The 27,324-nt window shown below is 38.1% G+C and overlaps 3 protein-coding genes across 3 annotated transcripts; 2 read left to right on the forward strand and 1 right to left on the reverse strand.

Annotated features, from left to right (window-relative positions):
- Positions 1-7,418: 7,418 nt before the first annotated feature.
- On the forward strand, positions 7,419-9,427 carry LOC106926270 (cannabinoid receptor type 1B-like). The gene has a single exon (XM_015001081.2). The coding sequence runs from the start codon at positions 7,419-7,421 to the stop codon at positions 8,814-8,816; it is 1,398 nt and encodes a 465-aa protein (XP_014856567.2). The 3' UTR covers positions 8,817-9,427.
- A 1,953-nt stretch (positions 9,428-11,380) lies between these two features.
- On the forward strand, positions 11,381-15,300 carry LOC106926290 (akirin-2-like). Its single transcript, XM_015001119.2, has 6 exons — positions 11,381-11,554; positions 11,848-12,021; positions 12,118-12,258; positions 13,322-13,471; positions 14,546-14,617; positions 14,714-15,300. The coding sequence occupies exons 2-6, from the start codon at positions 11,850-11,852 to the stop codon at positions 14,722-14,724; spliced, it is 546 nt and encodes a 181-aa protein (XP_014856605.2). The 5' UTR covers positions 11,381-11,554; positions 11,848-11,849; the 3' UTR covers positions 14,725-15,300.
- Positions 15,301-16,841: 1,541 nt separating this feature from the next.
- On the reverse strand, positions 16,842-26,552 carry orc3 (origin recognition complex, subunit 3). Its single transcript, XM_015001107.2, has 20 exons — positions 26,396-26,552; positions 26,263-26,320; positions 26,070-26,167; positions 24,806-24,944; positions 24,625-24,729; positions 23,577-23,749; positions 23,357-23,496; positions 22,695-22,854; positions 22,216-22,329; positions 22,001-22,134; positions 21,282-21,345; positions 21,067-21,183; positions 20,889-20,968; positions 20,263-20,396; positions 20,092-20,183; positions 19,917-20,014; positions 19,500-19,641; positions 19,034-19,150; positions 18,799-18,878; positions 16,842-17,040 (listed from the first exon to the last, which is right to left on the reverse strand). The coding sequence occupies exons 1-20, from the start codon at positions 26,417-26,419 to the stop codon at positions 16,935-16,937; spliced, it is 2,175 nt and encodes a 724-aa protein (XP_014856593.2). The 5' UTR covers positions 26,420-26,552; the 3' UTR covers positions 16,842-16,934.
- Positions 26,553-27,324: the final 772 nt, after the last annotated feature.

Genomic DNA, 27,324 nt, shown 5'->3' on the forward strand with positions numbered 1-27,324 from the left:
TACTTCAACTTACAATATAGATCCAGGAAATATAGAAAGTTCCTGGATAGTGTGTGGTATATTCTGAGAAAGTAACCGGCAAGTATAATTAAAGCTATAGGAAAGTATCTGATCAGTTCTATGAATGATCAGATACTTTTCCTAGAAAATTTCAGGACAGTACCTGGAAGGTTTGGAAAGATTACAGTCACTGAATGGTTAAACCTTAAAAAAGTACCTCGTAGGTTCTAGGAAAGTAGGCAGTTAGTTCCATGAACTGTTCACAAATTTAACCAGTAAGTTCCAACAAAGTCCCAGGAAAGTATCTGGCAGCTTTTGGAAATGTACTTGGTTAGTTAAGAGTAACTTGTAAATACTGTTAAAGCTTTAGGAAATATTTTGCAAGTTTTAGGAAAGTAACTTAGATCTAGGTACTTTCTGGGATTTAACCAGTAAGTTCCCAGAAAGTTCCACGAAAGTACCTGTAAACATGCTTAAACATTCAAGAAAGTTTCTAGTAATATCTATTAAAGTAGTTAGTTCCATGAATTTTCACAAATGTAATCAGTAAGTCCTAGAAAGTTCCAGGAAAGTACCTGTTAAGTTTTGGAAAGGCACCGAGAAAGTCTTGAGAGCAGAACTTGTCAACATTGTCAAGAAAGTTCCAGAAAGTAACATCTAAGTGAATTCTTGAACAGAATATTACAGAGAGCTACAATATAAATAAATGTTTGGACCATTAATCTGAGACGTAACAGTTTGAACATAAAAATGAGAACGTAAACAAACGTTGAAACAGAAAATGCTCTGCGGCCGTTTCCAGATCAATATCTATGTCTCATGAGAGAATCTGGTCAGTCTGTGAACTGTCTTCCCAAAGAGAGCCTACTCTGCCACAACGAATCAATAGCTGCTCGTAGGCGCTTTAAACCCGGCATTATGAGTCCACAAGAAGATACATGTAATTTGTGAGCCAGCGCTGCGGAGGGAGCACAGGGGAAATAATTGTGCAGCTGCGCAGGGCAGGAAACAAACTCATGTGTGCTTATGACCCACAACTGCTGCAAACAGATAAATTATAGACTGAGCAGCACTTTGAGGTTCAAATTGCTCTAGAATTGCACTGCATGGTGCCCATTCAAAAATATATGAGCATGAAATTACCGGAACATTTATTTGGTGTTGTTAAAGGTGGACGAGGAGCTCAGGAGGATCATGCTGAAGATTTTTAAATGAAACTGAAAACAGCTCAGCAACTAAACAAAAGGACACCAGGAAATATGGAGCAACAGAGCACAAAAAGGAGAAATTTACACAAAAACTGCATCTAATATTATTAAAAGCAACTATTTCTAAAAGCTATTTGAGAAAACTCCATTTTATTTGTGTGTGTACATGGAGATTTATAGTAAATAATGCTTATTTTGGCATGATTTCCAATCAACATTGCCTTTTGTTATATTCTAATACGCTGCAAATATATATGTCCAAATAAATGAAGCTCTGGACGCCATGTTTAATGGGCTCTTTGCACCTAAGGCGTTGACGTCACATCTCCAGGAGCTAATGCGGCTCACTTTTTTCCGCTTTGAGTTACCATGACTGGTAGAAAAGACTAAGTCGTATTTCAGATGCAAAAAAACAATACTATTAACATTGTTGTCTTCCTAATATAATGGGCTTTTAAGTTTTCGTTAATTTCCAAGCGATCCTGAATTAAGAAGTTGGCTTGTAAATATCTGTCGTTACCAGCTAACGCCGCACAGCAAAGTTTGCAGCCTTCACTTCACTCCGGATCAGCCTAAAACTACCGGGGATACGGATGGTAAATAAAGGAGCCTCCCTGAGTTATTTCCATGGAATCACTTCTATATTCAGCCTGAAAGAGTTTATGGGAACGAGAGAGCAGACCAGAGCCAGACAGCCGAGCTACTGATCCGCCTGTACATCCTGCTGTAAACACCGTCCTATCTGAGCTCTTCACAAGAAACATGCAAAGGTAATAAAACGAAATAACACGGAGACATGAAGCAACACGGTCATATTTTTCTAAAAGCAGCAACTTTGAACCTGAACAGCTGAACCAGATCTCTGACACCAGAGCTGCGCTACTGTCAAGCTATGAGGCTTGTTGTGCTCCGTCAGGCTTCGGAAGCTAAAAGTCCGAACCGTAACCTCCCCGTTAGTCTGTGACACTAACGACAATAAACACACATAATATACTTGAAAATAAGATAAAAACATTGTCCGTTAGAATGTTTAGATACTTAAATAGCACATTTTACAAGAACAATGTCCGAGAATATTGCCTACTAGCATAAGCTAACGTTAATGTTAGCCACAAAGTTTAAGTAAAACTCACCTTTGTGTCAGTGAATGTATAACGAGGCGAACATCTTAAAACCTTTCTCCAGCTGACTTGTTGGGGCTTCGGATCGATGTACAAACCTTGGCCAAGCCCTGCAAGCACCTGATGTAAATGATGTTTGTATTGGATCGGAAACAATCGAGCCGCTTTACCCCGAACGCGGAAGCTGAGGTGCAAAGAGCCCATTCCTAACAGGAAGTCGTGGTTGTTTTGAACTTTTGAAGATTGACTGACATAGGTTTTAGTTTCGCACTACACTGCCCCCTATGGCAGTGTATGGCTTGTCCTTGCGGGTTCATGTTGATGAAAACTTTTCTGAAACCGATCTTGTGTGTACAACATTTTTTTAAGTGATGTGGCATAATTATTTGTTTTTATTAAGACCGGGCTTTAAAATAACCATAGATGAAACTAATATAAACAGCAAAGGGAAAGGAACATTAATCTGAGAAACCCAACTCTAACACCAAATAATAATTCAAGAAGTAAACCCACAGAAGATTGAACCAAGACCAGATCTAAAATAATCAAAACAGAAACACAATCTGAGTCTAAGGCTCAAACATCAACGCATTATAATATTTTCCCAGTGTAGTTCAGGAAGAACAAACCTTTATTCCTAAATCAAGTAAAAAAATCCATGTTTTAGTCCAGTTGGGATTAGAGAACAGAATTTCATATGTTAATTTGACTTGAAGGACAGCATTACAATTATCAAGCTCATTTCGTCTGAGCTTGAGAGAGTAGCAGCCTTGAACAAATGTTGACTCGTGTTGCTTCACAACGTCTTTCTTTCTGAGCTATGCAGCGATTTTTACTGCAGGATTTTTGCTTCTTTTCCAAATAATCCTCACAAATACTTACAGTTTTTCCTTCTGTCTCATACGCTGTCATATGGGGTAAGTTTGAAAAAGGAACAAACTAACATGGCAAGAAATAAAGAAAAGCAAAGAAATGATCAAAAGAGAATAACTGAAACTAAAAATTCAAATAACAGATAATCATAACATACACAGTTTGATTTATTTTAAGATTCTATGTGATAAACCAGGACACATAAGAAATTTTATTTAAAAAAATGTGAAATATTCTTATTGTATTTTTGCCAGAGTAAACAGTCTGTATTTTGTAGAAAACAAACCACGTTAAAAAGACAATGATAAAATTGGCTTACATTACATTACTAATAAAAATAAATATGCAGCTTTATACTGGACCAGTGCTTAAATAAATCTGGCCAGATACACTGCAACTAAATTAACCTAAAATCAAGGGGCAAACATTTGTAAAATTTCCTAACGGTTGATAGCATTTAGGCTAACGGCGGTTAATGGTCACATTGATGGTAATTAGTATTTAGACTAACAGTAGTTAGCATTTAGGCTAACGACAGTTAATGGTCACACTGATGGTAATTAGTATTTAGACTAACAGTAGTTAGCATTTAGGCTAACGACAGTTAATGGTCACACTGATGGTAATTAGTATTTAGACTAACAGTAGTTAGCATTTAGGCTAACGGTGGTTAATGGTCACACTGACGGTATTTAACATTTAGGCTAATGGCGGTTAATGGTCACACTGATGGTAATTAGCGTTTAGGCTAACGGCGGTTAATGGTCACACTGATGGTAATTAGTATTTAGACTAACAGTAGTTAGCATTTAGGCTAACGGCAGTTAATGGTCACACTGATGGTAATTAGTATTTAGGCTAACAGTAATTAGAGTTTAGGCTAACGGTGGTTAATGGTCACACTGACGGTATTTAACATTTAGGCTAATGGCGGTTAATGGTCACACTGATGGTAATTAGCGTTTAGGGTAACGGTGGTTAATGGTCACACTGATGTTATTAGCGTTTAGGCTAACGGTGGTTAATGGTCACACTGATGTTATTTAGCATTTAGGCTAACGGTGGTTAATGGTCACACTGACGGTATTTAACATTTAGGCTAATGGCGGTTAATGGTCACACTGATGGTAATTAGTATTTAGACTAACAGTGGTTAATGGTCACACTGATGTTATTTAGCATTTAGGCTAACGGTGGTTAATGGTCACACTGATGGTAATTAGCGTTTAGGCTAATGGCGGTTAATGGTCACAATGATGGTAATTAGCGTTTAGGCTAACGGTGGTTAATGGTCACACTGACGGTATTTAGCATTTAGGCTAATGGCGGTTAACAGTCACTTAAGCAGAAATATCTCAAAATTTAATATCTCAAAATCGAGTCGACGCCGATAAAACACTGTTCTGAACTTAATAACAATGGTACTTATTTGTTGTAAATATTACTCAGTTATGTTTGAGTTTTGAAAAAAATTTACACTTAAGTTGTTTTACTGTATTTTTTACTTACTTGAGTCATTTTATAATTAAGTATTGCTACTCTTGTTTGACTAAATTTTCTGGTTACTGAACTTCACTTAATGAAGAAAAAACAAAACATGCATCTGACATAGTAGACTTCTTGTTAAAGTATGTTTTTATAATCTTATAAGATTATAATGGCATTATAATTATAATGCTGAACCTGAGTCATTACTGGAAGTAAACATTTGCACTATCGACCGTAATAATTTAAAGTTTCATTGTTTCTTTTTTATGAATAGGAAAAGTGTTGACTCTGTTTTTAAACATATTTATTATTCGCATTATTTTTGTTTTTAAAATGCCAGAATTTATTCATAACTTTACTCTTTTATCTGCCGGCTTTAAATCGGGCTTTCTGATCAGTTACTCAGTACTTATCCTCCAGATACTTTTTTACTCTTGAGCAATTTTTTAGACTGTTAATTCTTACCTTCACTTGAGTAAAAATATGTTACAATTGGATACAAATTTTGGGTACTCTCTAACACAACAATTTAATCACTCTAAATTCACATTAAAAAGTTGCACCCGTAAAAAGCTGTAAAAATATTAAAAAGCGCCTTCTGTCTTGTGCGATTCATTAACGGAGGGGAGCTAAAGCTCATCCGCAGCTGTTAATGTGTTTATTTATAACAGATAGTGATGAGAACCGTGAGCTGCGCTCCAACACCTCAGGTCACGTGACCATGCGGCTGGCGCACAAAGCGCCGCTTTATAACCGCCCCTCTCCAAAAGCAGCGCACAGCCAGCCTGGCTCTGATGCTCACCGCGTCTGTCTGAAGGCTGCAAACGGGATTATTCTCCTGCAATCATCCCCATAGCAACAACTACTGCTAATTAACTCTCACTTCTCAGGTTTTCCTCACCCGGACTTTGCACTTATTTCCACGGCATGGATCACTGCGGGATATTTGGAGCGAAACAATGAAGGTTTGTGTTTTTCAAACTTTACTACATGCATCTATAATTAAAATTAATAAATTATTTCTCATTTTCATTTTTTATATAAGTGCTGCTCCTGAATCATTAGGTCTTGATGTCTTATTGCTAAATAATTATTTAAATCTGAGTGTAAATAATTCATATCCTGAATTCTGTCATCAAATTTTAAAGGTTCATTGATCAGATATTCTTAATCCCCCGAGCTGGCCCCATGATGCCTAATTAATCCGGTGATTACTGGATTAAAAAACAGCTTTAATGCGTAATGACCTGATTTAATTAATAAGAATGCCCCTGGTTTCCTCCATGCCCTGAGGCTGCAAAGGTTCGTCAACTGTTCAGTTTCCCACTATTGTCTAGGATGCAACTGTGAGTCAGCTGCGCCCCTAAGTTTTATTTTTCCTTTAAATTTGAAACTAAAATCACTTTAAATAAAAAATTATTGCATTCTTAAAGGGAAGTATTATGTAAAAATAATTTTTTAGAGCTTTACATCATGTTATAATGTTATTCCCTCGTCAAAAACATACCTGGAGTGTTGCCTTGATTCTTTAATGCATGTTTGAAAAATTATTTAATCGTCATGGCAACCATTAAACGCCTGGTTGGACCTAGCTCCGCCTCCGAGGATAAAGCTCCTCCTCAATTTTTTAAAATACCTTTGCATTGTGTTATAGTGTTATTTGTTCATCAAAAACATACCTGCAGTGTTGCCTTGATTCTTTCATGCAAGTTTTATTCATCCTTTAATCTCCATTCAGCTATCCAAAAAGCCTGAATGGACCTAGCCCAGCCTTCGAGGACGGAGGTCCTCCTCAGAGCTTCAGTTTCCAAACTAACAAGCTTCTGCCTCACAGAGCAGCAGCTCCTTCAGACTAGCCAGCATCAATTAGCAAACATCTGGTGGAGCTGCACATCAGCCGAACTCACTATAAGAGAAACTTTTCTGTGAAACACTGGTAAAAATAAACATGATGGTTTCCTGAAGCTGGAGTTTCAGAAAGAGCAGGAGTTTTTAAAGAGGCAGAGGCCCAATTTCAAGGCGTTACATTACAAAGTCAGATTTCTTTTAAAGCTGCATTATGTAACTTTTACAAAAAAAAAACAAAATCCATATTTTTTTTACATTTTTGTTTAAACTATTATCATGTCGTGAGTCATGATAGTTTGGAATGAGACAGATGATCTGATAAAAACATTTAACTTCTCTGCCTTCTCCTGGTGTTAACTAGAAACAACCAATCAGAGCCAGGAGGCGGGTCTTAGCGCTGTCAATCACAATATCATATGGCTCATCCTTCTTCCAGCTGGCCCCCTGCCTCTCTGCTATGGTGCATGCTAGTTAGCATAGCCACTCCGCCATTAGCACGTTTAGCAGTGAGTACATATGGTTGATGGACAGCGCTAAGATCCTCCTCCTGGTTCTGATTGGCTGTTTTTGCATTTCTTCAGATGGTAATCGCAGCTCAGGGAGAACATCGATCCATTTACAGATTATCTGTCTCAACTTATACTGTCATAACAAGGTGACTGAACAAATATGTCAAAGTTACATACTGCAGCATATTTAACATATGTAATATTTTTACAACTGAAGTTACCATAGTTAGCTGATTGTGCTATAAAATGGCACTATGCTACTGGAAAACACAACACCCTTCAATGGAAACCAAACATTGTTTTGTCTTTTAGGTGTTCCTTCACCTGATGCTGTTACCCAACTCGCCTCTTCACTGAGCATCTCTGCGGCCATGAAGCTGGCTGCGCACCGGATGGCTGGCACGGCTATGAGCGCGCTCACGACAGCTGTGCAGTACCTGGGCTCCAACGACGCCAGCTACGATGACCTCTCCGTCGACTCCGGCCTATCAAAGAATGGCTTCGTCCTTGGAACTAAGGAGGTGATTTTCACTGCCATTGCTCCGGTTTTTCCCACCAACATCTCGGGATTAGCGCTGGGTAACGCCACCGCCGTGGAGAGCGTCGATGCGCCGCAGTGTGCGGAGAATGTAGCGGACAACCTTGAGTGCTTCATGATCCTCACCCCTAGTCAGCAGCTTGCGATCGTCATCTTGGCGCTCACTTTGGGTACCTTCACCGTGTTGGAGAACTTCATGGTTCTGTGTGTGATCCTCCACTCGCAAACGCTTCGATCTCGGCCTTCTTACCACTTCATCGGCAGCCTGGCTGTGGCCGATCTCATTGGAAGCATCATTTTCGTCTACAGCTTCTTGGACTTCCATGTTCTCCACAGGAAGGACAGCCCTAACGTTTTCCTCTTCAAGCTGGCCGGAGTCATCGCCTCCTTCACGGCCTCCGTCGGGAGCCTCTTCCTCACCGCCATTGACCGCTACATCTCCATCCACAGGCCTATGGCGTACAAGCGTATCGTCACCAAAACGAAGGCGGTGATCGCCTTCAGCATGATGTGGACCATCTCCATTGTCATCTCGTTGCTGCCGCTGCTCGGCTGGAACTGCAAGCGGCTCGGCTCCGTCTGCTCGGACATTTTCCCGCTGATTGACCGGAGGTACCTCATGTTCTGGATTGGGATAACGAGCGTCTTGGTGTTGTTCATCATCTACGCCTACATGTTCATCCTCTGGAAGTCGCACCACCACGCCGTCCGCATGCTGAGCCGGACCTCCCAGAGGAGCGTGATCATCTACACCGCAGAAGGCGCCAAAGTGCAAACGGTGAGACCCGAGCAAGCCCGGATGGACCTCCGCCTGGCCAAAACTTTGGTCATGATCCTGGTGGCCCTCATCATCTGCTGGGGCCCTCTACTTGCCATCATGGTTTACGACCTCTTCGGGAAGGTGGACGACTTCATCAAGACCGTGTTCGCCTTCTGCAGCATGCTGTGTCTGCTCAACTCCACTGTGAACCCCGTGATCTACGCCATGAGGAGCAAAGACCTGCGCAGGGCCTTCCGCAACATCTGCCACATGTGGCGCGGAGGCTCCCAGACCCTGGACAGCAGCGCCGAGAGCGACTGGACCAGCAGGAGCATGAGAGCAGCCGCCGCCGCCGCGGCAGCAGCTGGCAGGGCGGAAAGAAAACGGGGCCGCCGTGAGAAAACTGAAGCGAAAGTAGCTCAGGTTAGAGTTTCTGGAGGCACGGAGTCTTCTACTGCAGAGCCCGTCTGAAACCAACGGCGCTTCTGCACAACTGTGAAACTAATAGTGTTGTCTAGTCTCTGATCTCTTAGCTTTGTTACTTCAAAATGTGCCAAAATAACAAGAAAAAAAGAAATAGGATTTTATGGATTAAAAAAAAGATGATGGATACTTTTAGACCTCGGTGATATGACCGATTTTTGATTTTAATCGATTTTTTTCTTCTCTAAAAGATGGATGGACTACTAGGGCCATACTAAGAAAAAAATGAAAATAAAAAAAAATACAAAAATAAATTCATAATATTTAGAGAATTAAGTTGGAATACTCTCATTTTTCACATAATACTATGACTTTATTCTTGTAATTTTATGTCTATTCTTGTAGTTTTATTCATTATTTTCTTAGCTTACTCAGTAAAAACTACAAATGAAAGAAAAATATTTTCAAAAAGCGGATTTTATTTCAATCATCCCTTAGGTGATTAGGGCCAGGCCACCAGAATGTTTTTGTTTAATTACGACAACAATATAATCATAATATTAGCAGAATAAAGACAATTTTACCAGAAAAAACGTCTTAAGATTGCAAGAAAAAGGTTGTTTGCTCAGAGTTATAAGGGTTTGAAGTGACTCAGTTGTTTGCACAGTCGTTTTACTTCTGCTGATAATTTGATTTGATACTGTGAAAACATTAAGTATTATGTGTAAAATTTACACCAAAGTAACTTCACGAGGTGCTCAGCATTGCTCATTTTAATATTTGGTTATTTTTCATAAAATTACTACTTTATTCTTCTTACATTATGATTGTATTCTTGTAGTTAAAATAAAATAAATGTTAAATCAGTCCTAATATTCTGACTTAGAGTTGACCTGAATTCACAGTCCAAATAAATAGAAGCTTTAAAATGCGCTTGTCAAACAAAATGGCGGCTTCGGGCAAGCGGACAAAACTCTGGACTGTGGAAAATTCAGATTTTCCAAAAATTAAGTATTCAAACATTTAATTAATCGATAAAATAAATGTATTGCCCAGGCCTAGATTTTTTTTTAATAACTAAAAAACATTTTGATGAAGGACATTTTGTGTTGGAGGATCTACTGATGCTTTGTTGCCTTTGCTCCTGCTTAAAAAGTGAAGATCTTTTCAGCTGTGATGTGTTGTATTTATTCATTTTACTACATAATGCTGCAACATTTTGACAGTGATCTGTTGTGAAAATATTTTTTAATATTTTGTTTCGGTAATTATTAATTGTATTTACAAAAAAAAAAGTTTTAATCCTGCACTGCATCATTCCTGTACAAGAGCTATTGTGCCACTGTGTCACATAACAGTATTTACAAGCAAGGAAGTACTTTGTAAGGTGTGAATTTTACCTATTTTTGTCCTAATTTGGTTCAAATGTTGGGTGTCTTTTTAAAATAAACTGAATATCCCAGTTTATCGCCTTCTGTTGATGTTTTATTAGTTAAAAGCTTTGCTAGCTTTGCCTATTTAAGCCTGCGGTTTGCAGCCTTTCCTTGCAAACTGCCTGATTAACAATGCAGTAAAGTTAATTTTATGACTTAAACTGGTTTAAAAGTTTTAAATGAAAGGAAACCCAAGAGATTACAGGATGTGATTGACCAGCTCTCTTGCTGCAAACTCTTTTAATTTCAGGATTCAAAGTAAAAAAATATAGCTCCCTGGAACTACATTCCATACTCCCTGGATGACTAAATACATCTTTATATTGTTTTTAAACATATAAATGTTTGTTTCTGACACTACAAAGTGTCGTACATCACCATATTTATTAGTAAATCAATTTTAGTTTTTATATGGGTAACGTTGCCATCTTGTGGACATATGTAGGAAATGAATTGAGAACGAGTAATTGTCAGAATATGGTAAAATAAAGTGTTTTATTGTTTTAATTAAATTTAAGAATGTAAACGTTTAGATTATAGATTTATTGCACCTATTATGCCATTTTTTATGTTTCAAATTTACAGCTAATTAAAACTCAAAGGTCAGTTTCTCACAACATAATGTTTTAGTCGCAGATATGTTATAATTTAAAATCTCTGACTTTATGGTTAGAAAGCTGAGATACTATGGAGTAGAGGTTTTGGGGTCTTAGCTGAGGCATTAATATGAATTACAACAACATTTAATATCCTTTTGGGGTCAATAAAGTATCTTTGAATTTGTTAGCTGCTCCAAGTTGTAAAAACAATAACTTGTTGTCATGGTTATGCATCACAACAAATAGCTAAAAGTAAAAATAAATAAAAAGTAAAAGCAAAATCCGTAAATCCGTCCAGATACACAGCATCCAGAACTAGATGGGATAGTCATCCAAACAATCGTTTATTAACAAAAGTCTAGAAAAAGAACGACCAATCAGAACTAACCTAACAGGGTTATTCCAATCTTTTTAGTTTAAGATTGGAATAACCAATCTTAAACTATTGTCAAATAATATTTTTATTATTTGACAATTTCCCCACAATATAATTAATCATCTTTATTCTCCTTGCGGCATGTCACTACATAGCCCAGAATGCCTAGCTTCCGGGTTTGACTTGTGACGTCAGGGGGCGGACACGCCGACAGCCTCGTATCAAAAACAAGCAGCTAAGTAGCGTTAGCTCGTAGCAACGCTATCTGCAGACCAACAGTTGGCCCGCAGCTGGCTGCTCGGCACTTAACTTCTGGAAAACAACTCTCCCAGCAGAACTAAGTCAACACCTCTGGTCGGAATTACTTTCGCTTAACAGGTAAAACAAATTATTTATACATAAATGTAGGAAGTAGTCCAGGGTCAGCGGTAGTCTAAGCTAGTGTTAGCTCTGTTTTCTTTTTGATTATTGGCTTCCAGGCGAAGCTAGCGGCGGATCTCTGCTGTTAAAGCCTTTCCAGCACAGTGTGTTCAACACGTATTCCTTTAGGAAAAAAGAAAAGAAAAGAAACAGTTTTAACTATTAAAGTCCCTGGGTGAAATACCTGGCCTCAGTATTGTTATTTTCCTGCATTTTTTAAAAGCCATTCTCTTTCTTTGACAACTTCCAAGTCATGGCGTGTGGAGCCACCCTGAAGAGAACCATGGATTTTGATCCACTGATGAGCCCCGCGTCCCCCAAAAGACGGAGATGCATCCCGGTGGCCCCATCGGCTTCCTCCCCGAGGCGGTACCTCACCATGGAGCCCTCGCCATTTGGAGAGTCGTCGTCCAGACTCAGCGCAGGTAAAAGCTCCGGCCTCCGGAATGACCAGTTTAACGGACAACCGGTGACTCTTGTTGTTCTTCTCTGTTTTATTGTGTCTTTGATTGAATCACCAGAACAAATCCTGAACAACATAAAACAGGAGTACAAACGTATTCAGAAGAGGAAACATCTAGATGGAGGCTACCAACAACCAGAGTGCTGCTACTCTCCAGAATCCCCCTCCCAGTTATCCTTGAATGTATCCAGCATGCCAGGTCGGTCTGGAAAAGATGCCAAATGTTAAAAAAATAAAAGGAAAATGGACGAATATGTGTATTTAGAAGCTTTACTGCAATTGTTTATTTTAGTTTTTGATTATTATGACAATCTGATAGAAATGGCACATTCTGCAGCTTTTTCACATCTTTTTTTGTGTATGCAAGTTTAGAAATACATTAAGCAATTTAATATTTTAATACGATTTTTTTAAGCTAAAGTGCAAGAAAAAAAATTACTGGGTGAACTGATGATTGGATAGTAAAAGTTGCTTGCTGAATTTTAACTAAGTGAAGCTAAAAAATGTCCCTGGAGTTTTGGGTAGAACATATTTCTTTTTTTTTTTTTAAATCTTATTCATCAGCCCTATCTGTAAGTAACAATTATTTATTTATTAATCTATTGATTATTCATCAGAATAATCAATAGATTAATAAATAAATAATTAATAAATAAATAATTAATAAATTAGGTAAATTCTGTTTTTTGTTTGGATTAACTAATTTTAATATTTGGATTTTCTTAACATTATTTGAACCATATTTTTGCACAGTTTTGGCTCTGACTGTTTTTTCTTAAGCAATTGGCCATTTTTTGCATCTGTATACTTCAGTTAGCGATTAATTGATAACTAAATTAGTCGACGATTACTTCAGTAATCGATTGATCGATTTCGCCCTAAACTTAATTATCCTCTTGTCAAGCATCCATGAATATTATTATGGAAACATGGAAATATTTTGAACAAAATGCTGATTACAGTAAACTTTCCCCACTCATCATGATACAAACATGAATACAAACAAAAAGTTTGTATTCATAAATATCGCATTCAATCCGCCTGTTATGGTTACACAGCCTCTTCCACTCATCCCTCTTGCCTTTATTTAACGCTCCATATTTAAATACAGACTTCTACAAACGTTCATCTGCTATGGATTTGTGAGGATTTGTTCCAGCACTTTCAAAAATAAAGTAGTAAATTTGTCTGGGATTAGCATTAGCATGACTTTAAATCCGCCTCATTCCAAGCAATTTATTTTATTTTTTTTCCCTTAACAGGGACGTCTTCAGGCGGCGTCTCTCCGACCAGAAAAGAACAGCCGCTGTTCACGCTCAGGCAAGTTGGGATGATCTGTGAACGCTTGCTCAAAGAGCGAGAAGACAAGGTGCGGGAGGAATACGAGGAGACCATGACTTCAAAACTGGCAGGTAAAGACTGTTAATCGACTGCATTTACATAAACTAAAATATTGTGTAATAAATGTGAACATTCTTCAAGTAGAAACGCAAAGAAAGACGATTTCTCACAGAACGTTTATTATTAAGTCAAATATTCAGAAAACACCAGCGGGATCCACACCTTTCAAGTTGAGAGCATTAGGGTCAATTTTAAATTTCTTTTTTTCTTATTAAAACTGAAACAATTTCTGGAGACATTTGTTGCTTTTTATTGCTTCACTAACAAATGAAAGATAATATTTTAATAAAGCAACGTAATCTTTAGCTTTTGTAGAAAAGGAATTATTAGGGATGGACAATTATCGTATCGTTTATCAAGGTAAATTTCTTGTGATGAGATTTGTGATTTATCGTTGCCACAAAGTCCAGCTAATGTTAAAAACTGACTAAAATGTTGTTGGTTTTTTAATGTATTTTACACAAGAATATTGATAAATGTCAGTAAACTCAAAAATATGATTGAACAAAGTCTCCATATAAATCACACTTTAAGCATCATTAAGACGTTTCTATCAAACAGAAACATCAATGAAAGTGGAAAACTTGTTAATAAATGAAAATACTGTTTTGTACTTAAATATTTAAGATTGCATTTGTAAAAATCCTGAATTAGTTGCGATAATGAACTTTATTTAAAAAGTGAAAACTTAAACATAAATGTCACCGTTTTGTGGGCCGTACCAGATTATAGCAAAAGCTAATTCATATCTGCAATCTCCTGACAAGTTACAAAATCCAGAAAATGGATATCGGTCCACAAAAAATAAATATGTTCCACAAAAAATTTAAAATATTACTATATATAAAAACTGATTAATTTTATCAACAAAAAATGTGAACTGATGGGCCAAAAGTAAATCATCTAGAGGCCGCAAGTGAACCACACATTGCATCTCTAGCTTTAAATGCTTTCAGTAAAATATAGATGCCGTATATTGTCAGCTTCCTGGCAAAATCAATTTGTTTACTTCAGCAGGAATCCATTTTTTCTTCTCCTTGGTTTCCAGATAAACTAAAGTCCAAAATGTTCTGCCTATTTTCCAGAACAATACGACACCTTCGTGAAGTTCACACACGACCAGCTAATGCGGCGGTTCGGGGAGCAGCCTGCCAGCTGTGAGTTTTTATTTTCACATTCCTGCTGCGCTGGCAGGCAGATCTGAAGTCGAAGCTAACAAATCTGGTTTCAACCTGACCTCTCCTTTTCTCCAGATGTTTCCTGAGTGTGGCACAGAACCGTCCGCAACAAGACCTCCTCCTCCTGCTGCAAGCTGTCATGTGATATCTCAAAGAAAAGAAAAGTTCTCATCCCAAGAGATTTAATTTAGCTAGTTTAAATGAAACTTTTCTGACCGTGCCATTTATCCGTCTCTGGGCGACGACGCGAAGCGGCGGCTAGCAGCTAGCTGCTTCCTGGTGTAAATTAATGGACCCTATCTCTACGAGTGGCCTCTGTTCCCTGTTATCTCACTTTTTGTATCGATTCCCAGCATTCCAGGCTTTGTCTGTTGTTTCTATTACGTGTAAATACAAAAGAGGCGCTGGAGAGTTTTACAAGGTTTGCTGGTCAATCTGAAAAGAAGAGAAACAAGTCGGTGTTTTTCAGCCGTCTGTCCCTCATTTATTGCTTTTTAAATTAAACACAGTAGGTAACTTCTGTTTTTTTGTTTTATTCCCACCAGTGTCTGTATTTATTTTAAAGTTTCTTTTTCCCAGCTGGTATCAGTTTGCAACCGATGTACTTTAGTGGAGAAAAACAAACAAAAAAAAAAAAAACAATAAATCGAGAGTTGAGAATCTTTGCTTGTGGAAATGTCTGAAAATTTTCAGTGATTCACTTCTTTTCTGCGTCACACTTCAAGCTGCATTATGGAACTTATTGCAACTTATTTTATTTTCCAAAAGTTGACATGCATGTTGCTGAAAAACGGAAGACACCCAGCAAATGACATCTGGACCTGATGTGTAATTTCAAAACAAGAGCCCAGCTAAATAAGACAATGTGATATTTTGTTGCCATGCTTATTGCTGAAACACTGTTTCCAGTGACCTCTCTCTTCTCAGGGTGACGTCGGTCCATCCTTTGCAGCCAGAACAGCCTCAGCTCTTCTGGAACGCTCTCCACCAGGTGTAGTGTGTTTATGGGGATTTTTGACCATTCTTCCAGAAGTGCATTTGTGAGGTCACACGCTGATGTTGGACGAGAAGGCCTGGCTCTAATCCGTCTATTGGGCTGAGGTCGGGTTCATCCACACCAGACTCTGAACAAATACTTTTTCAATCGACACACCTGAGGGACTGCCAATATGAAGCAATGCTTCCAGTTGCTCTGTGAAAACCAACTACTCTAACTGAAACTATAAGTCACTAACTTCTGTAGTTGAGGGAAAACAAACTAATAGAGCAGCACTAGGCAGAAAATGCAAAATCAAATATTTAAAAATTACTGGCAAAATAAAACATTAAAATTTTCTGCAATAACAGTTATGGTTATTTACACATTTAAGAGGTAATAATTAAATATACATTATATGATAATGTATTAACATGAACAGTAATAATTAATAGTTATTCATTGTGTGCTATTATCTAAAGCACACTAAACCTTTTTGGGCTATGGCAGGAAGCTGGTGAAAACCTGCAAACAGGAAACTGGTGAAAACCTTTTCCCAGTTGTTAAAGCTGCCAAAGCTTAGCTTTAAAAAACTGATGGCAAAACAGAAGACTGTGGAAATACCAGCGAAGTAAAGAACGAGAAAAGGAAGTAACATACAACACATTAAAAACAAAAGCACTGCCAAACATTTATCCCATAAACTTTGTTTTCTGGTAGTGAATGTTTGTCATTTAGTTCTTCAGGATCCATATTTTCTGTAACATTCACTTCTCCAGCCTCAAAATGGTCGCTTGTTTTGTTCTCTGATACTTTCTTCTACAAAATGGTTTCTTAATGTTTGTGGCTCCTTTCCAAAACTACACTTGTTGCCTTCTAGAGGAGAAACAATCATATCTGGTGTAAAGGCCAACTGAATGTAGTTACTTTGTTTCTTGTAGCTGCAGCTAAAGTTTCATGCTTTTATTTTGGCAACGTTCTGTATAAGGTATCCATGGTAACAGAAAGTGAACAGGAAGGCAGAAAAACGCATAAAAAACAACTTAAATTTAGCTTCAGTCAATAAGGGAACAAGGTAACGGCTCTACTGTCATTTCTGAATAGCGGCTAGTTTTGCCGCAGTGAAATTTGAGAGCAGTTTACTGCTTCTTTACAGTCCTGTAATACTAAAGTTAATTTAGAGTAAGAGAAAAACCTTACAGCAAAACAAATACATAAACGAAACAGTGAAAAATAAACGTGCCTTTTATTAGAAAGAAATTGACCCAAATTGGTTGTGAAAACAAGAAGAGCGGTACGTTTTTTGTTTTGTTAGTTTTGTTAGCATCCTCCCCAGGTGAGCCGGGCCACATGATCCGTCTTCTTCTTGGTTGCTTTGATGAAACCAAGAAACTCCAGCTCCGACACGGCGCGGATGAAACGAGCGCTGAACGGCGAGTTTAGGAATTAAACCCCAGACCATATCAAATCATCATGAAGACACTTTTGTAAAGGGGACCCATTATGAAAATTCACTTTTTTCAGATTTTTGTTCTTCAATCTCACTGCTTCTAAAAACAGCCAGACGCTTAAAAAACCGACCCAGCCACTTTAGGCAATAAGTTCATGATTTTTAGCGAGCCCTTTCAAAAGTCACATTCCACAGGCACTCTGCCGTTACCTAGCAACCCAAGCCGAGCCCAGCCCCGTTACCTAGCAACCCAAGCCGAGCCCAGCCCCGTTACCTAGCAACCCAAATCGAGCCCAGCCCCGTTACCTAGCAACCCAAATCGAGCCCAGCCCAGTTACCTAGCAACTCAAGCCGAGCCCAGCCCCGTTACCTAGCAACCCAAATCGAGCCCAGCCCCGTTACCTAGCAACCCAAATCGAGCCCAGCCCAGTTACCTAGCAACTCAAGCCGAGCCCAGCAGTTACCTAGCAACTCAAATCGAGCCCAGCCCAGTTATCTAGCAACTCAAATCGAGCCCAGCCCAGTTACCTAGCAACTCAAGCCGAGCCCAGCACAGTTACCTAGCAACCCAAGCCGAGCCCAGCCCCGTTACCTAGCAACCCAAGCCGAGCCCAGCCCCGTTACCTAGCAACCCAAGCCGAGCCCAGCCCCGTTACCTAGCAACCCAAGCCGAGCCCAGCCCCGTTACCTAGCAACCCAAATCGAGCCCAGCCCAGTTACCTAGCAATCCAAAAAGAATTCCACTGCGTTTGAATGTGACATCACACTCTTCACACCCCGCCCGCTCCGCCATGACGGACACCAAAACAACCAATGTGCTCCGGTAAAGCCTGTCAAAACACAGACGTCTGGGAGCCAAATACTGTGTTTATTTAGCTGATTTCTCCTTAAAATATGGTCATATGGAGCTACGCAGACATGAACAGACATTTATCACATTGTGATAAATGTGGTGTGAGACAAACTCAGCTACCTGACCAACACGTCAGTTATGGGTCGCTCTCTAAGCTATATAATTTAAACTTTTGCCATCAGTGAGTCCCAACAAAGTGTGTTACGTTCACAGACAAATTAGCTCCACCTCAAGAAGCAGGAGCCAAGTTGGTAAAATCAACTTGGGAAAACAATTTCTGATGCTCCCTGACTTTCATCATGACCAATGAGCCTGTATGGATTATTTCTACGGTTGGTGGATTAGATTGAATTTACTAAGAGAAATTAGAACGCAACCTTGATTTTTGAAATCAAATTGTCAAACAGTTTGTAGTGTGACTATTACTGCAATGGCTCCTGTCTGTATAAATAAATGATCCTGTTTGTAACAGAAAAAATGCTTTTTTACAGTTTTACATTATTGTGCAACTGTAGAACTAATAAAGTTGGTAAAAACAACGGGGATAACGTACGACGACGTTTTGGGATTACTGCAGACACAAAACAAAGGAGTACATTTCTGCCAAAAACATGACATTTAGTTCAGAAAATTTATAGAAAAAACTTGGATATTTCTGAGCTCAAAGTCAAAAATTTGCTAAAAAATAATCAGAAATTTTGAGGCTAATTTAGAAATTATCTGGAAAAACGTGGACATTTTTTAAGTTCCAAAAGTAAAAAAAACTGTTTTTGGGCAGAAATGTACTCGTTTCTTTTCTCTTTTCCTTCTACAATGGCCCTAATACGCCATTGTAATAAGGAGTGGTTATTAACTCATATATATAAAAAAGAAAAAGATACTGTTTGACTTCATCCATTTTTCCAGAACCATCTGGATCTGGATCGTTGCCCTCTGCAGCAGAAACAACAGTAGAGTAGGCCTGAACACAAAAAACAAAACAAAATGCAGATCACGGTTCATGTGAGAATCCAGGCCCGGATTTGATCTTAAAATCAGCAACATGAACCTCAGCATCAACACAGCCTCCTACAGAAGTGGTTTAAATATTATCGACCCAAACAGATAAAAACTCACTTCCAGCCAGTCGTACAGGTTGATCAGCCGGCCACACTCCAGGTGCAGCTTGTGAGCGATGCAGATATCAGGAGCCGCGTTCGACACAGAGCCGTCCTCCGACTTCAAGCTGTCGTTCTGGAGGGGAAAACAAAAACACTGCTTCATGAGAAGAATTAACCTTTACAGGCTTTATTCCTGTAATACCACAACTTCATTCTGCGTTACCACGATATTGTTAACATAGTCGAACTTGCATTATTACTTGAACATGGTCACAAAAAGAAAAACAATAATGTTTATCACAATAATTACTGGGACAATTTATCGTCCACCAAATCTGTTGTCATGACAGGCCGACTACCAATCTACAGGAGCCCGCTGGTAAAATAAGAAGCAGCCCCATAAAACTACCTTTATGTTTGTTTTTGACATCAGGGACATAAAGAATGATAAATAACTGTCGTACTTCACGCAGCGGTTGTACCTGGATGTAGCAGTAGGGGCTGCTAAGCGCCGCCTGGATGGAGGTACGAGGCGTGGCGTTGAGGTGGCGCCTCACGGTGGCCGACGAACTGTAGTAGCAAACTTCGTACAGCGGCTTGGACTCCGGCGGCGACAGATGATTCCTGGACAAACGTCAACGGAGGATCTGATTAGGGCACCAACTAATAATTATTTTAGTAATTGATCATTCGATTGGTTATGCTGACAATTAACTGATTATTCAGATTTTATAAACTGGCACATTCTGTAGGTTTTTAATTTAACCACAGAAGATTTTTTATACAATATTAGAAACACATTAATTCCTTTTTTAAGTAATAAAATACACATTTTCAGGGCTAATTAATCGTTTCAGTCCTACTTTTGATGTTTTCTTCTGTAATTTTAGTTTTCTTACTTCACTAAACCGTCAACAAACTCCACGGCTTCGTTCCGGAGAACCTCAAAGGGACTCATCCTCTTGGCCCTACGGGACTCGTTCATCTCCAGCAGCGTCTACAGAAGCATTAAGTTTGAGTTTCTCCTGAAGAAACTTGAGTGTTGTTTCCTGGATGGACCAGAGGAGCGTCTACCTTCTGCAGCTGGAACAGATCCGTTTTCTTCTGAAGGTTTTTCACTGGACAGGTGAGTTTCTCCTCCACACTGGGGGCCAGTTCAGCAGCAGCTGAACAAACAAAACCTTTACTCTAATGCATGTCACACAGAAAACCACTCCGGATGCATTGAACATTTTCACAGCTTACCATTCAGCTGCTTAAATTTATCAAGTAGCTCCTCCAGCTGGACGAGAGCGTTCTTCATCTTCTTAGACTTGACCGGCTGCAGAACCTCTGCACATTTCTGAAGCAAAGAAATCAGCTCATCTTTCGCCAGCATCCTGGAGAAAAGACACCGAAAAGACACTGGTTGCACAAAAATACAGCTGAAACGATTAATCGGATTAATCAATTTCTGAAATAATCGTCAACTACTGCAACTCCATGTTTTCATAATATTCAGTTCTGGACTGATGCAGTATTCAGACAAAAGGATAGTGAACAAAGCTTAGCGATTAGTTGTGATTAATCGATTACTGAAATCATTTTAAATTAATTTAGTAATCGATTAATCATTACGTAGAGTATGAAGATCCAACAAAAACTCCAGTTGCTTAAAGAACAGCACACTGAGATAATTAAGCCAAAACTCTACAAAAAATATACACATTTTAAAGAAAAAAAAACTTCTTTACACCATACTCAGGATATCCTTGAGTATGGCGCCATCTAGTGGTAAAACTAAACTCCCCCAGGTGGAAGGCACCAGAATAATAAATAATTGCAGAATAATAAATAAATAAGTAAAAAGTAGGAACAAATTTGAGCCTGACTTTAAAAGTTTCATGGCCGACTGGTATTCTTCACTCTCCCACACGTTCTTCTCCAGACAGATCAAATGAAGCTCTCTGATCTGGAAAGCAAAAACAAGATGTGTAGAAAATAAAAGGGACAAAAATGCTAATAAGTAGCAAGCATTTTAAATGCAGCTAATGAGGGAAACATCTTTGCCTGTTTGCCCAGAGGGTAGCGAGGCAACGAGGAGGTCAGAGTGTGGAGACAGCGCAGGACGGGGTAATAGTTCTTGTGGTATTTATGAAGACCCTTCAGCAGTTTCTGACACACTTCCTAGAAATGAATTAAGTTATTTGAAAATCTAATTTAGGCTAAAATACAGGCAATATTTATTTCCTGATTTTGATAAAGAGATATTGCAAAGAAATCACCTTTAAATAAGTGTCGTCAGTCTGCAGATTGTCTTGTTCCTGTTGCTCTTGCTCCTTCAGAAACCTCCGATACAAGCATGAAACAGCTGTTATTAAAAAAACCTGGATAAAACACTTCTGCTAATCCGCTAATAGTGGAGCCAATTTTTAGCTTAGCAATTTAGCTAACTTTGAGGAAAAATGAGTGCACTCAGCTTCCCCTAAATTAATTTTTCAGGAAAAATCCATTGATCTAATAGCAGAGCTATTTCTTAGCTTAGTGCTTTTGCTAACTGAAAATGTTTAGCACACTTAGCTTCCCCAAAATAATTTTTTTCCAAATAAGCTGCTGCTGGAGGAGCAGTTTGCTGAGTCTTCTCCTTTTGCAAAAGTCAGAAAACTGATATACGTTGTCTGTGGTTCTCTTATGTAGGTTCAATGACTGAAATAAAAGCCTCTTTTGGAAAACATTTTCTGTCATTTGTGATTTTTTTAAGAAACTACAAAAAAAAAATCTTAAAATTCTTGGTAAAATTTTAAGAAATATGAAATTTTTAAATTAAAATTTTAGAACAGTTTCCTTAAAATTGTACCAAAAATGTATTCAAATTGTACCAAAAATGTCTTAAGATATTACAAATATATTGTTTGTAATTTCTGAATTCTTTTTATTTATTTAACAAAATAAATAAGAATTTTTCTTTAATCTGATTTTATTTGTGAAAAAAGCGTTTTTGCACCTGTTGAACGACGGCAGCTGCCTGATCCTGTCCAGGTCTCCGGCGCTGAGCTGCTGCAGCTGAATCTGAGCTTCCTTCTTCCTGCAGCACAGTGAGCTCAGAGGCTGGGAGTGGAAATGCTCCAACAGGGCCAGCTGCACAAAGCAGGGGCCAAAAATCACTCCACTATGTTTGCAAAAAACACAAAAAAACAATTGCAAAGGTCTGATTCTTACCTGGAGACCCTTTATGAAGTTTCTGACTGAGAAATCGTGGTAGAGGAAGATGCTGACCAGAACTTGCATCACTTTCCCGTTGAGTTTGAAAGGAAAGGAGTGAGTCAGGATGAGCTGCAAGGAAACTGGATCAATCAGTAACCATAAACTCGACTGTATCAATTATCAAAGCTTTGGTTTCTGAAGATTTCATTTTTAATTTATTTGTTCCACCAATAGTCCAGAGTGATTTTAGGGCCGCCATCTTGTTTGATAAGTCTGTCTTATAATTTCTATTTATCCAGACTTTGATTTTCGGACAACTATACGACGGCGACTTAGGGCCATTTTTTTCTCTTTACCGGAATAAAATCACAAGAATGAAGTGGTACAACAAAATATTATGAGAATAAAGTCAAAAAGCTAGAAAAACACTGAACATGGAGCTGCACTGATCATCACATACTGATGCGTTAGGATGGCCTAGTCAAAGTCCAGACCTTGTCGATGACGGTGGTGAGGTGCTGAGTGCAGGACAGAGACTGGAAGAGCTCGATGCAGAGCAGCGAGGACACAGAGTGAGGCAGCATGCGCTGGACGGTGCTGGGCGACGTGGCGATGCCGAAGATGAACATCAGCGGCAAACGATCGAGATATCGACTGGAACAGACAATAAACACAGCTTAGCTTCCCTTTACACTGCAAAAACAGACTATTTGTGGTCTAGTTTCTACTACACATATTTTAGTTCATTTGAAATAAGATAGAACTAACTTATAAGTTACTTTTCAACCAGATATAGGAGGTTATTTTAAGTGAATAATTCCTTAATATGGATTAAAAAGCATTAGTTACATCGGCAGATTAGTTCACTTATGACGTTTTTCCCATGTTAGCAAGATGTTTGCACTAGAAAATACACCAATACTAAGTAAAATTTTGTGTTTTTGCATTGTGGTTTTTATAATTGCTAATTTGTACCACTATTGATCATTTCTTGTAATTAACTGTAAATGACGTGTGTTCATCCAGACTACAGATGAAAGTTAGCCTTTCTGGCCAAATGTGTCATATTTACATGGTTGTTTTAATGCACTCATATTGATTAATGCGCATTAAGTTTTATAAAAATAACTTCAAATTTTAAAAAATAAGTAAATACCTGCAGATGAGTATGAAGTCCTGCAGAACCTTTGGGTTAAAAGCCTCCAAATCTTTGAAAATGATCACAACAGGAGGCTGCTGGTGCTCATCCACAGTGGAGGAGCTGCGCTTCTTTCCAGAAGAACTGCAGCTGGATTTCTGTCAACAAACATCTAAAATGAGTAAACCCATAATCACCCACTGAAAACATGCATGATCAATACGCTTTGTGGCCTTGCCTTCGTTTTTGAGCTGTACCAATCACAGAGAGCTCTTAGAGAGCAGTGAACACTCTTATGGAGCAGAGCACCGCTATGCTGGACCTCCTCCTTCTCCTCCTCCTCTTCTTCTTCATCGTCCACAACAGCATCCATCAGTCTCTCAAGGACTCTTTTCATCAGATGTTTCAAAGCTGAAATGATCAGAAAGAACAAAACTTAATGTAAGGCTGGAGGATAAATCTATTTTATTGATTAAATTCATTAAATTTTTGGAAAATCTAAATTCCCCCCCCGCCCCCCACCAATGCACGCTTTGGGTTTTTTTAGTTCAGAGTGATGTCAGCACACAGAGCGGCCATCTTGTTTGTTCTATTTATTTGGACTTTGAATCCTAGCCAACTGTATGGGTAATGGTCAGGCTGAGATTGTTGTTATTTTTTGGGGGGGTTTTGGTTACAAAAAATGTTGATTTTGTAAAGTAAAAAAATATTTTATGAAATAATTTTGTAAAATTATATTGTAACATGTTCATTGTTGAACATTATTCTAACATTCCAAGAATAATGTTATTTTTGCAATATTACAAAGCCGTAACGTTATCAGTAAAAGGTCCCAATAATTTGACAATATGAGCAGAATAAAGTCCCAATAGTAGAAGAATGAAGTAGTAATTTAATGGAAACTCCGACACAGAAAACAAAATTCATTATCCCAGCTTTGTTCTCATTAAAAAAAACTTTTCCTCATAATTTTAAAGACATTTTTCTGGGCAAGTTATGTCTTATTTCAGCTAATATTGTGACAATATTCTTGTAATGAAGCAAAACTGGTTGTATCCTGGCCCTAATAATCTGTCGTTCGGCTCACACAAGGGATATTCAAAATAAAAGTCACTTCTTGAAAACATTTCCTGTCGTTTTTCATTTATTTTTTAGTGAGCAAAAACAACAAACAAAAAATTGCTTCCTAACGGAAATCAAATCTGTGAAAAAAATCTGAGACTTTATTTATGAATCATAAATGTGCTGTGAAGTCCAAAACAACCCGACTGCCTGGCAGTTTTTACCTCCACACTCTTTGGCCTGTAAAGACGCAACATGAGGCGTGACGGAACAACGGAGCAGCTCAGATAAACTCTGGAACGTGATGTCGTGATCGGGAACATTCACCCCTTCAGAAGAGCATCACAGATATTAGAAGTAATGCTGGTTTGATCAGAAACGATACTCTGAATGTTGCCAGCTTACCCAGGACGAGCGCGGCGGTGGGGATCTCACTGGCCCTCATCTGGGAGGCCCAGTTGCCGTGACGACGGGTGGAGGAGCACTTCCTGGTGAACTCCAGCAAGCTGTCCAAAATGTTTCTGTTGAGTTCGTCCTGCAGATCCTGTTTAAAACATTTCATACATCCTGTAGCATTCTGGGAACCACACTGTGGCAGAAAACGTCCAGCTGGAAGGTGATACTCTAAGTTTGTGGAGCTTTTTGATTATTTCTGCTGGTTTTGCGCATTTACTTTCCGACAGATTTCATGATTAATTTCTGTGACTTTCAAATTCAAAGAGGAGCAGCAAAAGCAAATGAGAAGGATTAGCAGTGAGTGCTGACAACTGATTTTTGTCTCTGCTGTCCAGAGCTGTTAGCATGTTTATGTGTTCATTTCATTCATTTACAGTTTAATTTATGTCATGACAGTCAGGAAACCATCATACAGCAACAGTGTTCAGTCAGAGGCCTCTTCAGATGTGTTTCAAGACTGACTGCTACTGGGGAATACGTCAGTTTTTCTTCATGCTTCCATCTTTGAATACAAGATTGCAGAGTGTACAACTCAGATCAGAGTTGGGTAATAACTAGTTACGTTTGCTTTAAATTATTATTTTTTTTTTAAATACAAGTACTTTTAGGTGCATTTCTACTTTGACTTGAATAATTTTATTACGAAGTATCGCTACTTTTCCTTGAGTAAAATTTCTGGTTAATCTACACTATGAGAAACTTCACTGAACAAAGAACAAGCTTGATATCATCAACATTTTTAAAGTTTAATATTAAAATAAACTGACTTGGAAAAAAGTTTATTTTATCTGATTGTGTTATTTTGTAGTTTTGTTATTTATATGATTTTTTAAAACAACTTCCACATAAATTTATATTTTGATCCATCTGCTGATATGATTTTTCACATATTAAATTATGTTTTCATCAGTTACTCAGTACTTGACTAATCTTGTTTACTCTTGCTTGAGTAATTCTTTATATCTACTTTTTACTTTTACTTGAGCAAAAATGTTAAAAAAGTAATGCTACCCTTACTTAAATAATTTTTTGTGTACTGTTAATAATAAACTGGGATTTATTTAGGAAGGTCCAGAAATAAACTTAATTTAAACGCGTGTCATTCTTCAGATTTTTATTTGTGAATATTGTTTTACTTGAAAACCAGATGTCATTTATTTCTATTTTAAAACAATGTTTTGTTTTGTTTTTTTCTGATAAAATCTGTTCTTACCTCTGTTTCTGTTTTGATTTTGTTCCACAGATCCAAACAAAGTTTGAAGCGTGTTTCGCTGCTCTCGGCACCTTCACAACCGTCGGTGAAATAACTCTCTGTGCAGAAATTATTCAAGATTTGAGCACAAAAAATCCCCAAACAAAACAAATTAATCCGTCAACAGCTTAGCTGAACAGCTGATGCGTCTCACCAAGATCAACAGTTGTCTTCTTCTTCTTCTTTGCACTGGGTTTAAAAACGAAGCAACCCTTAATGGAGGACATAAAAACTACGTTAGTTTGTAACAAATATTTATCAATTAATGTCTCATTTAAAGTTGTTACCCTTGAGAAAGAAGACGTCGCCATTGTTGAGTAAAGCAGTAGCAGCAAAAGAACAGCCTCTCGGTAGCTAGCAGTTTACACGATTTCAGATGTTTTTAAAACTCCGGTCGGATTCTGCGTGACGTTTCATTGCTTTCCCGCCAATGTGACGTAAACGGAAGAGGTTGGTGTTTTTAGTGAGGCGTGGTTAACTTGAAGAAAAATGTTTGGGTTTCCCAATAATTTATGTTAATGCGCCTGCTCGTCCTTTTATTATTAGTTTACCGATTCAGAAAATGTCCACTGTTGGAAAATGAGGCAGAAAGTGGAGAGAATAATGACCACAAATGGAAGAGTAAACGAAAAATTAACGACGTGTCGCCGTAAAGACACGTGGGCCGCCATCTTGAGAGTGGCAAGTTCTCTCAAGAAATTGTGTTCTAAATTAAGTAATATTTTTCCTTGATTTATTTTTGATTCATCTTTATTAAGTACCATACTGACTTGCATATTTATTTTCAGCAGAATATGCCATTTTTAATTACAATATAATTTTTCTTATGTTGTTAATTTGCCCTTACTTTACAGTCTCTTATTCTTATTTTTCTGTTTTCATATTTTCTACCCAAGTTTGAATATATTCTTATATTCTATATATATTGTTATGCGAGGGTCACCTGAAGTCCCCTGCTTTGGTACAGTAAGGGCTATGTCTATTCTATTATTTACATAAATTCCCATTTGGAATCAATTTGTTTTTTCTTTTCTGTTTTTTCCCTTCTATCCATTAAGCCTAATAATTTCATCTAAAACAGCATTGTGCTGCCAAGTGTATCTAATCTAAGATCATGACATTGCCACCATTTCAAGAAACAGAAATTATATAATAGGTGAAGTTGAACAATCATTTTGCCCATAAATGTAGCACAAACAATAAAGTCATAGCAGTT

This window comes from Poecilia mexicana, unplaced genomic scaffold, assembly GCF_051168715.1.
Source record: "Poecilia mexicana isolate PSO_F unplaced genomic scaffold, ASM5116871v1 scaffold_22, whole genome shotgun sequence".
Taxonomy (NCBI): domain Eukaryota; kingdom Metazoa; phylum Chordata; class Actinopteri; order Cyprinodontiformes; family Poeciliidae; genus Poecilia; species Poecilia mexicana.

Excerpts from the sequence above, each read along its gene's own strand:
- LOC106926270 (XM_015001081.2), top strand. The coding sequence starts at position 7,419 with ATGAAGCTGGCTGCGCACCGGATGGCTGGCACGGCTATGAGCGCGCTC.
- LOC106926290 (XM_015001119.2), top strand. The coding sequence starts at position 11,850 with ATGGCGTGTGGAGCCACCCTGAAGAGAACCATGGATTTTGATCCACTG. Across the intron at positions 12,022-12,117 it reads GTCGTCCAGACTCAGCGCAG|AACAAATCCTGAACAACATA; the intron begins GTAAAAGCTCCG and ends TTGAATCACCAG. Across the intron at positions 12,259-13,321 it reads GAATGTATCCAGCATGCCAG|GGACGTCTTCAGGCGGCGTC; the intron begins GTCGGTCTGGAA and ends TTCCCTTAACAG.
- orc3 (XM_015001107.2), bottom strand. The coding sequence starts at position 26,419 with ATGGCGACGTCTTCTTTCTCAAGG. Across the intron at positions 24,945-26,069 it reads AAATCAAAACAGAAACAGAG|GATCTGCAGGACGAACTCAA; the intron begins GTAAGAACAGAT and ends TGTTTTAAACAG. Across the intron at positions 20,397-20,888 it reads TCGGCCATGAAACTTTTAAA|GATGCTGGCGAAAGATGAGC; the intron begins GTCAGGCTCAAA and ends TCTTTTCTCCAG.